Raw genomic sequence first — 17,246 nt, forward strand, 5'->3', positions numbered from 1 at the left:
ATGTAAGAGGTGTGCTGAGGAGTTGTCAGGGCGGCTGGCTGCAACACGTTGAAGCCAAACAGGCGGTCAAACACAGACTCCACAGAAGGACCAAAAGCTTTATTATTACTTTAATATATATATTTATATCAATAATACTTTATATACAAAATATGTACAGCCTTTTGTTACAATGTCAAAATAAAACAAATTAAAGTACCTCTTTCTATACAAAACTAGATGTTTTTGGGAACTTTACATTCAAGCTCTCTTGCTAAAGACAAACATCGAATTTGTTTGCAACTCCAGTCATCATGGTGTTTGGGTTAAATGAGCGAAGAAGGCGGGAACAGGAGCTTCAGATGCACGTCTACAAACTTGCTGCCTCATCCTTCCTGCGGCAGCTACACACACACACGCACACACACAGAAAAAACACTCTGCGGGTCTTGTATCAAAAATAGAGATGTACAAAGAGAAAAGCAAAACCAAAACGTTACTTCACAGGAGCTCCATCTCGATGCGATTTTTAAAAAAAACGTAATCAAATAAAAATAGCCGTGAGTCACAGATTAGGTTTTAGAAGCCCGCTTCGACAGATTAGGTGACGCACCTGGTACGGACTACGGCGGGCCAACACCCTGAATTCTCTGAACTTCATGAATTCCTGCATTTGTTTTCAGTGGCGGCACAAACAGACATGAAAGAAGTTAGGCCTGGGAGGTCAGGACCCAGACATACTGGTTCTTTTTCTTTTTTTGGTTAAAATGGCTTGTTGCTGTCCCCGGGGGTGGCAAACACTGGGGTAGGTCCTGACATTTGCTGATCTACAGCAGCATTCACAGGAGATTTTATTGTTAATATTTTCTTCTTTATACATCTTTACATTCATTACAGGGGTGGTGAACAACAACACAGGTCCAAATTGATTTGGGACAAGAAATAAAAGGAGGAATATGGGGTACATTCTGGGGTTTCCTCTGACATTCATCATTTCTGGAGTCCAAAAAACGTATAAACTTTGAAATCTCTTGTGCGCTCTTTAAGATGGCCGTCTTCACAGTGTTGAAGGGGTTGTACAGAGTCTTTAATATGAGCCTCAAAAATAGTCAGAGGGTCAATGTCTGACAGTGTTGACCTTAAAGGGTTCTGCTCTGAGGGGACAAGTTACCAAGGAGGGTCAACACTGTACCCTCTGGTTCAACATTCAGTGGGGCAAAGCTGATGGGTGAACCGTCTGCTCAGTCTTTGGTTTCCAAGTTCAAAGGAGAGACCTGCCTTAAAGCTTTGTGGAGAGTGGGGGAATCCATTGGGATGCGGTAGGCCACCGGAGACCCCGCCCTTGGAGACATCAACAGAGACGAGGGCAACGGCTCCGAGGGCAGGCCTGGGTACATGATGGGCATGCCGCCAGGGTACCAACATTTTTCCAGCATCGGGAGATATGCCGCGGCTGCCGCTGTTGATGGGGGGATGAGGTAGAAAGGGAGGCAAAAAGGGGGCTGGTTGGGGGAGACGTTTACATAACTGCCAGGAGCTCCCGCTGGGTGAAAGGAGAGCATCTCATCCTCCGAGTCCACTCTTAACCTCTTTGCCCGGGGCTGGTCGCCTTCCTGCTTGACGACACCGACAATCCGCTCCGACGCGGGAGGCTTTGCCTCACCCTCCCTCTCATTGTTTTCCGACCACTGGGCTTTAGACTTGTCGTGTTCTCCCCCGTAGCCGCTGTCAGTGTCCGTATCACTGCCACTCTGCTCCCCCGTCCCATGGTGGCAAGTCCGTTGGATGACCGGGACGCAGTTCCTAGCCGGGGCCTCGGGCAACGCCGACGGCTGCCTGACTGGCCTCTTTGCCTCGTCAGACTCTCGGGCGGAGGACCTGTTGGGTTGAGGGCTGCTTTCATTGTGGAGAACTTCAGCCGCCACCTTCTGGATGTGACTGATGACGTGTGAGGGGGTCAGATCCCTGCTGGTCTCTTGACTCGCCAGATAATGGAGGACTTCTCTGGCACAGAGGTGAAAGCCAGAGCGGAACATTTCCTCACTGGTCTCAGCACCATCTCCCACGTTATCACCTGAATGAACACAATCAAAATGAAACTCAATTTCTTTAAGACCTTAGCTTTTAAAAAAACACACTTGTCCTTCAGATTCTCAAAGAGAAGCTACTTGTTAATGATCCCAACTGAAGGCATGGCCACTAGAAATCCAACTTACCGATCTGCAGGTCTTTCTGGAGCGCCACTATTTTCTGCTGTTGCTGCTCCAGGACGGCGCTCAGAGTTTTCACATGCTTCAGCGTGAGTTCCAGCACCACGGCTTTCTCCAGATGACCCAGCGTCTAAAACAGGAAGACCTTCGATAAGCATGTTGATCTTCCTTATGTAACACATTCTGCAGCTGAACAGAGGGCTAGCGGCCAACACTGGGGGGAAACTACGCAAACTATGCACACAAGGATGATTCTTTACAAGATTAAATATTAAACTCTACAAAATGCTAATCAGGAATTGAAACTGTAGTTAAAATTTTAAAACATAATTTTTAAATGTAGCTCATTCTACAGCTTTTGAAAAAAGACAAAAAAAAAAATTTAACCAACATTTGACGCAACCAATTGTATTTCAGTCTCTCAGACTAAAAAAAATACATTACTCACTGTAAGCTTAAGATGTTCTGGCAACAGGTCCTTCAACTGGGCAATGCATTCATTTATTCTGTCCCGTCTTTTCTTTTCGATCAGTCTGTGTGGCAACTTGTAAGTCTCCTGGACAAAGTTAAAATGTTGTCAGTAACATTTAAGATCCAGAAATCAAACTGAATAAATGCATAAATTATTATAATTTTTTTCCATTTTGAAATGAAATTTACCTTGCATTCATCCCTGCCCTTCATACCCCTCCTGCTTTTGCACATATAAATAGGATATTCTAGTCTGTAAAAGGAAAGAAATTAAAATTATATTTGAGATTTAAGGGTTTCATAGAGCACAACAGAAGGTTTAGGTTTTTAAAACGCATCGTATATTTACCGGCGCATGTCAGGTATATCCATTGATGCGTGTTTCGGAACATAAGGAGGTGGTTGCGCACTTGTAATCCGCTCCATGTCGCTTTATTGACGGGCGAAAAAAATAACCTGAAAAGCGCTCGCTCCTTAACAAAAAAAAAAAAAGAAAAAAGAAAGAAATAGAAAGAGAGGGCGAAAAAAGTCAAGAATAACAAAAAACGAAAAAGAAGTAGCACGCCTCCTCCGGTGTGATCCTGCTGTAGGCTGAAGCTGGTCGCAGTTTAGAGTGCTGTCACTCTAAGGTCGGGGCTCGTTAGTATGCCGAGGAAAGCTCCACGCCCCGCGCGATGTGTGAGAGCTGGGTGGGTTGGTGACTACGTGTTAAATAAACCCTGTGACTGCAGGCACGTCTCTCTCTCTCCCTGAGAGAGAAACTGCCTCTCCTCCGTCACATGAGCCTCACGTGTTGGACGGCGATTTCAACTCCTCACCCTCCCAGCAACCCCCACCCCCTCCCCGCTTCGTGCCGCCAGGAGGGGCCGGGGATGGCAAGCCATTTTTATATTTAATCAACAGACGCACCCATTTGTAGTTGGTAATAATGTTCAGTTAGATACAATGTACCGAGTTCACGAGCAGCAGATGAGATTTTAAATATTTATATTTTTTGTCTTTTCACGAATAAAATGGTCCACAAACTGTCTTAAATAATCTCTAATCAGTGCTGAATGCTAAAGTCGAGATCTAACAAGTTTGTATTGTGTGTTGTTTTTTTTCTTAAGAGAATGAGAATACTTCCTGTTTTAGCATAATCAATATTCGCTTTAAATTATCTATGTTCAGAGTAGAGTTATGTTCAGGTCTGACCCTTTGGATTTTAAACAAGAGTTGCACAAATGTCGTCTCTGTTTCCTTATCATCAATAATGGTTCAATGGTTGACAGTTAGCTAGTCTAGATACTGCAATGCTTACAAATTATGTCACTGCTCATTGTTTTTTTTTTTTTTTTTTTTTTTATCAAGAAAAAAATATTTTTAACTTTTATATCCAGAGTTAGAAATATTATTTTTTGACAAAACAATAATGAGAGAATGCTCATGCAGATTTTACAATGGCCATTCACTATTTGCAATTTTAGATAAGATATCTCCAAGTCAAAATTAAAATGCATGCCATACAATATTGCATCATTTCTGGTACAAAATACAATTTTATCATATTAGTTAAGATATATTAAAATCCTCAAGTTGAGGTGTAGAAATTTTAAAGCCAGACATTGTTTACCAGTAATTTAACAAAATATTTGAAAAATACATTACAAAAATAAAATGCAACTCTTCCGCCTTCATTAAATGTAAAACGGATTGCTATAGCCCCACCTCTTTCAGTAGTACTCCGGGCTGAGTCCCGTGGAGCACCATGCTCCTCCGGCTGAGCTGCGCGGCTGAGCTTTTTCTTTCTCTGTTTTTTTTTTTCTATCTCTCTCTCTCAGAGCCTCGGCGTGTTTACATCAACAGAAAGTAGACCAACAGTTCCCCCGCCGACATGAGGTGAAACATTACCCCCAAAATTGCGGATATGCCGCTGTTTATGTTACACGTTCAGACATGGGGTTAGGACATAAAGCCAATGCAGCCTCACCAGATGCACAGCTAACTAAAGAACAGCGGGTTATTATAAATATAGCACCATTATCAGCGTGGTGATGGGCTCGTGAGCTTATTGTGCTGTGTACAACAGAAACAGACAAAGTAAGCAAAGTACAACGTTAATCGTTTTATTGTTGCGAAAAAACGCAGTCTAAGTTAAATATAATAAGCACAAAATAACTTAACTATTTTTCATAAAATAGGGATTTATGTAAAAATAATAATATAAAATAAACATTTTAGTGGCAGAAAGTGCTATGAGACTGGAACGCTTTTTAATGATATGGTGGCTACCACAGAAATCACTTTGGTTTTTCTGGAGACAACCAAAGTGTCACGCGTGTAATTTCATACCGTACCCGATTGTTGCTTGGCACGTGCACCTGCGGCAGGATGACACGGTGGCTGCAGTTTGTTGTTGCTGCGTTTTTTCCTTTTTTTTTTTTCAGAGCCGCCGCTGTGTTGATTAAATCAGCCCGTCACGTTGAGCTCCTCATGGACTAGGCACACAGGATCCCTTGCCGCTGACGTCAGGCTCGCAGAAAACCGAGAGTGGCCGACTGGTCAGTCGGTTCCACTCGCCGACATCCCGAAGCAGACTGGCTATATTTAGAAAGGGCTTCAAAACATTGGAGTCAGCCGAGTTGCAAGCGGGGGAGCGGGAAATGGGCAACAAATTCAGCAGCTTTTTCTGATAATCGTCAGAGGAGGGCAGGAAATGTTTCAGACGGATATATTCAAGCTTTTGTTAATATTACCAGGGCAACGCAGGCTCACATTTTACCTCACTAAATAGTGAATTTTACTACTCATTCACTAAGAACACTATATATACTTAAAAAATGTAAGCATTTTTTTGCTCCTACGACGACATATAATAAACATCTATACATGCTACATCTATAATAAAGTAGCATTTAATGCTAATCTGATTTTTAGACTTAAAATGTGGAATAAATACCTACTTAATTTAGAAGGTTTTTTTAAGTGCTTCTAGCTCATAATATAGCTATGATTGATATATAACATATTAAAGCATATGCTCAAAATAACTGAATATTTACCCTGTAGTCTGTGTGTTTAGTTCATGATGTGAGACAAAAATACCCCCCCCCCCCCTCCAGAAATTATTGTTTATATCTGTATACTTACAATGACATATTTACAATATGAGTCCCAACTAGATGCAAATTGACAACTGGTGGTCATTCATATATTTTGTATAACCATATTCTATATATTACCTTTAAAGTATGGTGATATGCACACTTTAAATTTTTTAAATGTCTACTAAGGTGACCAGTAACAAAAATTTATCAATACGTCACCTCCCAACCCCCCAAAGAAAAAATATCACAAATTGTTGCATTCAACAATCTGTACATGAGACGAAAAAAAGACAGCACAATTAAAGGATAATTACAATTTTAATAAATAATTCTACCTCTATGTACAAATTGACAATGTTTTGCTTTGTTTACCCTTAACATTTTGTGACAGTGATATTTTTTTGTCCACCTTAATTTTCTATACAAAAGCAAAGTTAAAGCAACAAACTTTATATACACAAAGTCGTCCCTCGTCGAAAACAAAAGGTACATTCCTAACATGGAAAGAACTAAAAACTTCAATCTAAAAGATCAGTTCCCGCAGAAGCAGCAGCCACATGTCAGAGTACACCAGTGGTAATTATTACTGTAGAAACTACATGACTCCTGAGCAGCCCTCTAACAGCATACACACGTTTTAGATGGCTGTTTGTAACCCAGTTAAATCATAAAGCTACTCCCCCATAAAATAACAACACAAATATTTGACCACATAATGGAAGTAATCTATTTGTTTATATTGCTCTCACACAATATCCTATCTACCGAGTGTAGAAGCCACTCAAAACTGTATGCACATTTTGACAAACTAAAAGAAAAGTAATATTATGAAGCCCAACTTATTATTATTATTATTATTATATCTGAGTTAATGTGTAAATACAGATGAATAACAGCTTATTTATCTAGAGACAAAGAACAGGCTAAACCATTCCCAGGTGGATTTAAATTAAGTTTTAAAACTTAAATCTACACACCATTTGGTTGCATATTTAAGTTAATATATTGCACAACGTACAAAAGAATAACAATAAATACTGCTCAGTGTGTTAGGAGTATAAATACAAAATTTTTTTTAAATAAATAAAAAAACCCAACAACAATTCTATCATGTTTCCAATTAAACCTTTAAGGGCCGTTTGTTGAGAAATCCAAATTCTTTCTTCAGAAAAAAAGAAAAAAAAAGAAAAAAAAAACATTTGGCACAGATTGAACAGAACAGAATGAGGTGGGTGTGTGTTACTGTCTGGAGTAACACTTTGCGTGGGGTAGAGCTACAAATCGCCTTATAGCTATCTATGTTACAACGTTTCCCTACCGTTTGTAAGGTACTTTCACACTCACTGCTGCATACATTATCGTGAAACCTTGGTTCCAGGACCCGACGGCTTCCTTTCCAGACACCGAGCGGCTCCCCGGACTCCGTCGGCAGTCGGACCCTACGCAGGCTGCTGGGGGTTGACGTTCAAGTGCTGAGGGTGTCCCAGCAGGCCAATCCGCTGCTTCTGCTTCCTCTGCTCTGTCATCTGAAGATCAGAGAGATGAGGGGGGTTTTTTTGTTTTGTTTTTTTTGCTAGGTCACTTTTGCTAGTATGATCATCATCTTCAGCTCGAGCTTCCCTGAACTACCGTCGTTGACGATACGGTTTTCCGTACCACTTTGCAGAAACTAACATCTGCGGCACACAAATGCAATGCGCAGTGCAACTGAAACTGATTCTTCTGAAATCTTGCCAGCTTCGTCATCCACCCTGCCGGCTTGTCTGACGACAGCAGCACAATACGAGCGACTGATACTGAAACCGAGTTGATTAGAATTTCAGAGATCAAGCAAAGCCTGACTCATAACACCAGTGGTAACCTTTGCAGCAGCTGGAATCAGAAGGACCTTTGTGCTCAGAAATAACTTTAATTAACATAACGTTGTGAAATACGGCACAGCACTGAAACACAATGGTATAATAGTGAAAAGACAAAGTGGTCCTGCAATGAGTGTTTCAAAGGATATGGCTCTGCTTAGGAAAGGAATGGCTTGAGGTCCTCAAGGCTCATAAAGTGGATAGTTTAGCTCAGCTAACAGAGGAGAAGCCTTAATATTATGCTTAAGTCAATTTTCCTTGGCATTACTCAATAAAGTTGAAGTTTTTTTTTTTTAAATGCCAAGTTTTGTATATGTCAGAAGTTAAAGTTAAATGTCAGCAAGCTACAGTTTTTAAAAATAATGGAATGAAAGTAGTACACAAATTAATGGAGAATTACTCAACAATTTCCCTCATTGTTGTGATGGTACTTCTGCAGTTCTGACATGGATATTGACTCACTTTACACTTACAAAGCTGTGAAAAAGTATTTGCACCTTTACAGACTTCTTCCGTTTTTTTTTCTCACACCTAATGTTTCAGATCTTCAGACAAACTTAATATCAAAGATTAGACTCGGAGAATACAAAAAAGCAGATTTTTAATGGTTTAATTGAAAGAGCTACATAACTTTCATAACCCGTACTGTTACAGATACTGAGTCATAGTGTCCTCTAAGCACCTGCCAACAGATCTGAAGGTTAGCCAGGAAAAAAAAAATAAAAAAAAAACGCAAATGGGGTTAATAGGCAAATGCCACCTTCTGACACAATTCCTGACGAACCACTCATTCAGGAATTTATAAAGGAAAGATGAACAAGATCTTAAGAACTAGAGAAATCATTTGCTCCACCTAAGATCAATGATGACAATTCTTCAACGAGAAAGTGACAGAGTAAGAGTGGCATTGATTGGAGGGTTCCAAGGCCAACGCTATGGACCAAAAGGTCATAGCGTCAAGTCACCGAAAAGTAACTTGATGATCCCCAAGACCTTTGGGGATATATTCTGTGCACTGATGACACAATAGTGGAACTTTTTGGAAAAGTGTGCATCTTGTTCCATCTGGAGTAAAACTAACAGCATTTCAGAAGAGGAACATCATACCAACTGTGACAGTAGTGTGATGGTTGGAGTCTACTTCATAAACTAGGGAACCTAGGGAGTGTGTTCAGCCATCAGCATATGTTAGCATATATATATATATATATATATATATATATATGCTTTTTGAATATTTATGGTTTGTTTGGGCAGCTACGACTATGCAGTATACACCCTTGAGTCCATGCCAAATTTCCCCTGGAGTACAACAAAGTACATTCTATTCTAAAAATGTGGAGTATTCAGTCAAATCTGGACTTAAATCTGATTGAGATGGTGTAACACGACCTTTGGCTGTGACTGAATTGGAACAATTCTACGAATAAAGTTGGGCCAAAATTCCTCCACAGCTATGTAAAAACTCATTGACTTTTATGGCAAACATGATGGCAACTGTTGGCGCTATGTGTGCGACAACTACAGCTAAGGCCAGGAATGTTAGCCCCCCTGAAGAAATCACACAAAACTCTTTATATTTCCAGGAAAAGACACAAAAACACTTTTTTTTTTTTTACGGGTTAAAAAAAAAAAAAAAAAAAAAAAAAGACTCCACAAACTTTGATATGTGTATTTTACTGATGTGATGAAAATAAGAAAACTGAAAAGGCCCTTTTGACATTCAATAGTCAATCGTGTGGCCTCTCTGTCTTATAAATGACTTCACCTTCTTCCTGTAGTTCTTCTTCTCTTGGCACATGACTCTTGAGGTAGACGGGGCAACTTTTCATGGCAAGTCATTGCAGCTCGTCTAGATTCCGTGGTCTTTGAGCATAAACACTGACCATCACAAATTGAGAACTGGGATCTCTGAGGGATCCTCCAGGACCCTGGTCTCCATGTCCCTCAAAAGGTTTGTGACTGACTAGAAGGTATACTTTGGGTCATTATCTTGTCTTGTTGAAAGACCCAGCGACGGCCAAAAAAGAGACTTGCGGCAAGTTTCTCCAAAATATTCTCCAGAATGTTTTCATGGTACGATCAACCCAGTGCCTGGAGCAGCAAAATGGCCCCACAACCTGATGCCACTATATTTTTCAGTGGGAACTGTGTTTTTAGGATTGGAAAACACAGAAAAATATATGTGTGTCTAAAGAACTCAAGTTTAGTCTCCTCAGACCAAACACTCCCAAAATAAGTCATAATTTTTCAGATATTCCCGGCTAAACTTTAGTCAGTCGCCGATTTATGTTTTCGCATCCACCTGAATAATATGTAGTTGCGCCCCTGCGTTGACCTCATAGTCCTCCACAATGAAAAGCTCTCCCAACCGTCTTCCTTGACACTTCAACTCCAGTAGAGGCCAGCTGAGCTACAACAATCCTCGTTGACATCTCTAATAACTTCTCTCTCCAAAGTTTTGAAAATTTTGCGCCCAGTTTTGCTTGCAACTCTTGCTGCTCTGCAATAATTCATCGTAGTGCCTTCTAGACACCGTGAAACATTTGGAAATGGCAGCATAGCCTTCACTGTGACAATAAACATCTGCTATCCTCTTTCTGAAGTTTAGACTTTTTTTTTTGGCAAAAAACTAAAAAAAAGTTAGTCACTTTACCTAAGTTTTTAGATAAAGTTTTTTTTTTTATTATTTAAAATCTCTACCTGAACATTTTAGGTGAAGACTGGCTTTAAACTTTACCTAAGTTTTAAAACCAAACCTTAGGTAACTAACCTGTACATTTAATGTGTAAATAAATGGAATTCAAGTCTTCTCTTTAGAAAATTAAGTCATTCTCAGCACAGAAATAAATCAATCCGAGGTGAAATGTGACCAATGTTTGTGTGTCCTTCGCAGCTTTTAGCAACACGATAATCATTTCCCCCTGTCTGGGTCAAAATGTCTCAGAAACATTCACTTCCTCATAGATGGTTCTCATTTCAAGGGTAAGTACAATTTTACAATTCTGTTTACTAGAAGCAGCAGATTGCAGCAATTGTGCAACCACAGTCCTGTTTATATGCAGACTCAGCAAAACGTTTTTTCTCTGTCGAAGAACAACGTGAATACAAAGTATATAGTATTGAAGATTTAAGAGTTCCTTACCATCACAAGCAGAGAGAACAGTTTGGAACAGCAACTTAGATAGAACAATAGATTCAATTTAACTCCAAAATATTCTTTAAATTGCTAAAAAAACAAAAACAAAAACAAAAAAAAAACAGCTAAGTTGTTGGGAATTAAAACAAAATGAGATTGAAAAGCTCACAAGCTGTGCTGCAAACTATGACTCACTGGCATTTACTAAGCTCTGAAAAGGGCAGCAAGTTGCAACAAACTAAGAGCAACATGAGGTGTCTGAGTTTGTCAGTAAAGATGTCTCACTTCTCATGTTTTCCCCGTGACGGAGCGACTGAGACCGCTTCGTTTTCCCCCCCCACCAACCTGCTCTTTGAGCTCGGTGAGCTGGCCCGACAGGTTGGTCACCAGCTTCATGGTGGACTCCAGCTTCTCCTGCAGGTTTCGGATCTCATTCTGCTCCCCGTCAGCGTCACTGCTCACCAGAGACATGGCCCGCATCCGAGGAAACCAGTCCAAGTTGTGCTCCTGGTTAGTACAAAAAAAAAAAAAAAAAAAAAAAAAATGAAAAACACAGCATGGTTAGTACTGCACCAGAACTAGAAAACATCATCTTTGTGGGATTTTCTGTCCCCCTTCCTGTGTGTGTTATGTTTTCTAGGAAGTAACATCTTTCATGTTATAATTCGATTCATCGAATAAGTCAAAGTAGGTTCTGCTGAACGATTTTGTTTGTCCCGTTTGATTTGGACCCGTCTTCTCAGACTCGGTTTAATTGCTTTTGACTGTGTGCAGTGATTTCAATCATGATGGGACTTTCCGTATTAGAATCACATGGGATACTTAGACATTCTTGAAATCACTCAAAACAGGCAGTTCACTGAGGGGTGATGTGTTCGTTTTTTTTTTCTTTCCTTTTACTTTTCTTCCAACACACAAAATAAAGTCTGATACGCTTACAATAGACTGTAGAGCCGGGATTTCCTCATTCATGCAGCACTGAGATTAACACAAAACACTCAAGCGTTCTTATCAGCCAGAGTGAAAACTGTCAGATAATGAGCCGCTTCGGCGTGCTTCGAAATCTAGAGCTGCAGTTTCTGGGTAGCGAGAGCCGAGCTGCAGCTGTAAAAGGTGATGGCCCTTTTTTTTTTTTTTTTTTTTTTTTTTGAAGACGTGTGAAGGCTTAGAATATGACTTTCCAAAATACAGACTGGTGTGAAGTTTACTCAGAAGAGACTACGGTGTGTCGTGAGTGAGACCTTTGACATCACTTCTGGCACACAAGTGTAAGCAAAAACCACAAAGCATGTTAGCTTTATTATTTGTTTAAGAAAATTATATTTATTTTCTAGAAAAAATATTTTACGTTTCCAAATGAAAAGGTGAAGTTTAATTTGGAGAAACCTGGCTTGTAAAGGATTTAGTTTATACAGTTGCAGTTTAAAAAATGGAATCAAGTCGATGAGTGAAAAGTTTTTGTTTTTTTTCAGTTATTAAATCCAAAAGTTAGTCATATAGTACATATACTATATGCATTACACACAGTACTAACATTACAACCATTTACATGTGTTGGCTTTAACTACTTAAACTTGCACAACTGAAAAAACACAGTTTTTCATAAAATTAGTTTGTCACATTCATTTTATTTGTTTATTTCATTCATTTACAGTTTAAAATTAACATGACATGTTGGCAAAAAAGTTTTTAATGAAAACCTTTCAAAGTACCAGTAAACAAATACTCAAAGGCTGCAGTTATCCCTACTTCCTGCGCAAGTTTTACGCCTACTTTCACTCAACTTTCCATTGATCTGTGTAGATAAAGCCCTCTGTACAGCCAGCAACTTCAGTAGTAAACATTTTTCCTTGTCTCACACTGTGTAGGGTGTCACTGACTTTCTGCAGAACAACCATTAAGTTAGAAGTGTTTCCCCACAATTGTGTGGCTCACAGCACAGCACTTCTGCTTTTTTCTTATTAGCTTTAATACTTTTTTGAGAAACCAAAATTTAAATTTCTTGAAATACATACACCACTGTCTGTGTGATAAATTCAGTTAAGCGGCACAATTATTCATACCACTGGCAGATTGTCAAAGGTCATTTGACTGGAAGTCACTTCATTGTGTTTGGAAGAAACCAGCCAGAGTTCATCCTTGAATCTGTGGACGGAGCTAAAGATTACCAAGAGGTTTCCCAGAAGAGTTGGGGCTCATTACAGACAAGCAACACAGAAACACAAAGAAAGCTCGTCAATTAGTATGAGTTGGATTGCTGATATGATAATGAAGATTTTCCCCTTGAATAAAGAGAAAGGTAGAAATAATTTAAATTATTTTTTAAAATAAAATGTACGTAAAAACCAGGGGTAAAAAAAAAAAATCAATAGTTCCTTCACATAGTCTTATTTTCTTTTTAATATATGCCAGTCTATTCATGGTAGAAAAAAAAAAAAAAAAAAAAAAAAAAAACGGTTTAAATTTAAATCTGCAAGAGTCATGAATACATTTGCACTGTAAGTGTAAAATAAATATTTTGAATTGAAGTGCAAAATTAAATTACATATTCAATGTTGCTTTAATTTATTGAAATTTCTCCTGGATTTATTTCAGAATGAATCCCAAATTAACATAAATGTAATAATTATTACTGCTAGGAAAAATTTAACACAATTTCCAGTCAGGAAGATAATTTATGAGGTGATTTCTGTACTTTTGAAGTTGCATTATTTCTAAATGAAATTATAATAAACAAAAATAAAAGAAAACACATGTGACCAACAGCCACTACTCTAATATTGTTGCACTTGTATACATTTTTTCACACTTCTATTTCCTCATGACACTTGAAACTTACTACTCTTAAAAGTAGGCAAATTGTGTGAAAACACTTATTTTTATTTCCTCATACACAAAAACACGTCTCACCTTCACAAATCCCCAGTCAGAAAAGCACGAAGGTGCGTGGACCCAGGGAGAAGACTCAGCGTACAGCTGCTGTGGTCACTGGGTTGGAACAGTGCAGAGCAAAACAAAGCGGCTGAAAAAGTCCCTAGGTTTCAGTGGTTGATTTGGAGACAGCGGGGCAAGTGAGGTGGCCGTGCTTACCACAAACCAGCCCTGGGTCAGACGGCAGGCAGAGGGGAATCACACAACACTAAGATAATGAATAGCTCGCAGTCATTCTGAAAGAACGAGAGGACGACTGCGATAATGTTCCACTTCCTGAATGCAAAGAGACAGAGGTTGTGTTTACCTACTTGGCCTGCACCCCACCCATTCAGCACGCGGAAGAGTACGGGATGGCCGAGTCCGTCGTCGCCACTTTTGATAAGTAAATTAAATAAGGAAAATAATTTAGAAGTAATTCATAAAAATTAAGTGAAACTCGTCGTGTTTTTCTGTAGTAAGAAAAAAAAACCTCTGGTTTTTAGAGAACATTTATTCTCTTTTACTCAAATAAGAAAACAGATGAAAGTTAAGCCCTAAATTATTTCACTTTATCAGTACTCATCGATAAACATTAGCAGCCTAGTAGTAATGACTTGACTCACAGTCCCACTCTAACCCACTAACCCACTCAACTAACTTCTGTCTTTAGCTCTGAACCTACAGCTGTCTGAATACGAGACCACTGAAGAATTAAAGGTGGGTGTGTTGAATAGAGCAGTGGAAACACTGGATGACTTGTTTCTCCCATTAAGCAGTCACCTTCACATGCTAAAGCCCACCAGCAACCACAGCTGACATGGTGGATAGCTAGCTGGCCCGCTACCTAGCTAGCTGAGACACCCATGTTTAACCATGTCACGTTATTGCACTGTCAACACTTTGAGGTATTTTATGTGTTTCTGTCTCATGCAGATAATAAAGCTTTTGGTTAGTTTTATCAGTTGTACTGTACCTGATTTAAAAATAAATGCCCTTTTAAAGAATTTTGCTTGAGAGGTTTGATATTTTGGAGACTACTGTGATGAAAGTAGGATTTGGTGCTTAAATTGGACAAAGCTTCAAATGATTAGCTTTTCAAACTGCTTTTTTTTGCCAAGTTTTGCCAAGAATCCTAATATGCAGTTAGAGTTGAGTAACTTTAGGTGCAGCAGTATAAAAAGAGCATCTCCTTCAAAGTACCTGACAACAAATTTGTGCCTCAAAATTTTTATTTTATATGCAGCCGCCAACTTTGTAAATGTTTTGGCAGCATCATAGGATTCAAAAGGTACAGGTGAAGCTGGAGGGATATAAAATCCCCTTAGTGAAGAGGAGAGGGCTTGTGATGTGTGCAACTATGGTTTTAGATTCCCCCCTCAACTCTTTCTAACCTTTAGTCAGTAGTTTTCCAGGGTTCCTGAAGGTCTTATTCTTATCTAATCATCAAATCAGAGAAACGGTATCTAAAAGTCCCATTTTAAGAAACAAGAAAAGAAGAAATCCAACAAAGACTTGACACAGAATCAGAGAAAGACAGGACCCTTCAGTTCTACTTTGTGACCAGATTCAGACCTAACAACTACCCTGCTGATGCCAAAATACCTGTTTTTTTTGTCACTCAGACTTGTCGTCCTCCTGATTTATCTTTAAAAAAAAAACAGGAAAAAACAAAAAAGAAACAAAGGGTGTTAGAGACATGCTGCTAGTAAAACAAGGAGGTCAAAATTTTCAATTTACATTTGGTTCTTTGCCAGGTTGTCTGTTAAACTCAACAATTCAGTAACTATTCATTACTGAATAACTAAGTAATAAATAGTTACTTAGTTATTCAGTAACTATTCATTACTGAGTAAGTAATGATAGTTACTTAGTTATTCATAAGTAACTATTCTTATTCATAAATAAGTAAATAAATAACTTACTTATGAATAGCTATTCATAAGTAATGAATAGCTATTCATAAGTAATGAATAGCTATTCATAAGTAATTAATTCATTATAAATAACTATTCATTACTTATGAATAACTATTCATTACTTATGAATAACTTAAGTAAGAGTTTAAGAGACTTCACAAACAAAGGTAACACTTTATTTGAAGGGGGTGAATAAGACTGTCATGACACTTTCATAAACATGACATAACACCTGTTATGAACATGAATAAGCCTTCATGAATATTTATGACTGTCATAAAGCATCATTTGGTAAATTATGACACTTTTAATACAAAGTTGTCATTATTCAAAATGTCTTTGTTATGACAACTTGACATTAACCAAGAAATCATTACTGTTTAAACTTTACCTTTAATAACATAAAGTTACTTAATTTTTAAAGTACAATCAGTAATACTTTTATAACAAATTTATATCAGTAATGATTTCTTAGTTAATGTCAAGTTGTCATAATAAAGACATTTTGAATAATGTCAACTTTGTATTAAAAGTGTCATAATTTACCGAATGATGCTTTATGACAACAGTCATAAATATTCATGAAGACTTATTCATGTTCATGACAGGTGTTATGTCATGTTTATGACAGTGTCATGTCAGTCTTATTCACCCCCCTTCAAATAAAGTGTTACCCAAACAAAAACCTCTAAAAGTGATCAAAGATTAGAACAAGGGTGGCAAAAGCAAATAAATCTATGAAAGATTTTCAGAAAGAAAGAAGAACTATTACCATAATCACAACTACTTTAAAATGTTACACAACAGCCTGTGAGCTTGGGAGAAAAACTGACTCTATAAAAAGATGGATGGATTCATGATTCTTTTTCACAAATAACATTTATACTTTTTTAACACTACTAAAGACTCCTTCACATTTTCCCATTTAAATCTAAATGCATGTGAAATACCTGAACCTTACCAGATCAGATTATATAACATCACATAAACCTGAGATGCTGGTTATAAGCTAGCTCCCCCAGGACAGATTATAACAATGAGATTAGTTGCCATACTTACGCAGATGATGCACAGCTTTTACATTACAATGTCACCAGGTGACCACAGACCCATTCAAGCACGGAGCAGACACGAGGAACAAATCAGTGCATGGGTGTGCCGTAAATTTCTTCTTGAATAGAAATAAAACTGGAGTTATTATCTTTGGACCTAAAGAGGAACAATCGACACGGCTAGAAACTACCAATCAGGGCAGAAATCTGGGTGTAGTGATGGACTCAAACCTGAACCTTTGGAACATTTCTATAATTAAAGGAATAGTTTCCAAACAAGATCTAGATCCATGGGTTCGTCTTTAGTTGCATTGATTACTGCAATAAGTGTTTTCACAAGTCTGCCTAAAACAAAAAGCAAAAGAACGCTGCTTCTCAAATTCTCACTAAAATCAGGGACATAGAGCACATGACCCCAGTCCTAAAGTCCTCCCACTGGCTCTCTTTAACTCAGAGAACAGACTTTAAAATACTGTTCGTTTATAATTCACTGACTTGTTTAGTATCAAAAGATTTGTTGCTGTTGTATTAACCTTCATGACTGGCTGAAGTTGTCTTTGATTAATACTTGAAAATTGACTAATTCTGGTCTGAATCACAACTTTATTACTTCTCTTTATT

The 17,246-nt window shown here is 38.4% G+C and overlaps 2 protein-coding genes across 15 annotated transcripts in view; both read right to left on the reverse strand.

The window, feature by feature from the left end:
- Positions 1 to 511: 511 nt before the first annotated feature.
- LOC106936352 (class E basic helix-loop-helix protein 40-like) lies at positions 512 to 3,876 on the reverse strand. The gene is made up of 5 exons (XM_015017299.1): positions 3,010 to 3,876; positions 2,850 to 2,913; positions 2,638 to 2,745; positions 2,196 to 2,319; positions 512 to 2,053 (listed from the first exon to the last, which is right to left on the reverse strand). The coding sequence occupies exons 1-5, from the start codon at positions 3,084 to 3,086 to the stop codon at positions 1,221 to 1,223; spliced, it is 1,206 nt and encodes a 401-aa protein (XP_014872785.1). The 5' UTR covers positions 3,087 to 3,876; the 3' UTR covers positions 512 to 1,220.
- A 2,169-nt stretch (positions 3,877 to 6,045) lies between these two features.
- LOC106936350 (inositol 1,4,5-trisphosphate receptor type 1-like) overlaps positions 6,046 to 17,246 on the reverse strand; it is a 95,546-nt gene continuing 84,345 nt past the window's right edge. For 13 of the 14 annotated variants that reach the window (XM_015017296.1, XM_015017285.1, XM_015017298.1 and 10 more), the window contains 2 exons: positions 11,090 to 11,251; positions 6,046 to 7,272 (listed from right to left, as the gene is read on the reverse strand). In XM_015017296.1, coding sequence (XP_014872782.1) covers positions 7,186 to 7,272; positions 11,090 to 11,251 — 249 coding nt within the window. In that variant the 3' untranslated portion in view covers positions 6,046 to 7,185. The remainder of the gene's footprint in view (positions 7,273 to 11,089; positions 11,252 to 17,246) is intronic. The other variant, XM_015017293.1, reaches the window with a different exon arrangement.

The sequence above is a fragment of the Poecilia latipinna genome, unplaced genomic scaffold (genome assembly GCF_001443285.1).
Source record: "Poecilia latipinna isolate Pla-1442-1.1 unplaced genomic scaffold, P_latipinna-1.0 Scaffold2123, whole genome shotgun sequence".
Taxonomy (NCBI): domain Eukaryota; kingdom Metazoa; phylum Chordata; class Actinopteri; order Cyprinodontiformes; family Poeciliidae; genus Poecilia; species Poecilia latipinna.

Excerpts from the sequence above, each read along its gene's own strand:
- LOC106936352 (XM_015017299.1), bottom strand. The coding sequence starts at position 3,086 with ATGGAGCGGATTACAAGTGCGCAACCACCTCCTTATGTTCCGAAACAC. Across the intron at positions 2,914-3,009 it reads GATATACCTGACATGCGCCG|ACTAGAATATCCTATTTATA; the intron begins GTAAATATACGA and ends TTCCTTTTACAG. Across the intron at positions 2,054-2,195 it reads CCAGAAAGACCTGCAGATCG|GTGATAACGTGGGAGATGGT; the intron begins GTAAGTTGGATT and ends GTGTTCATTCAG.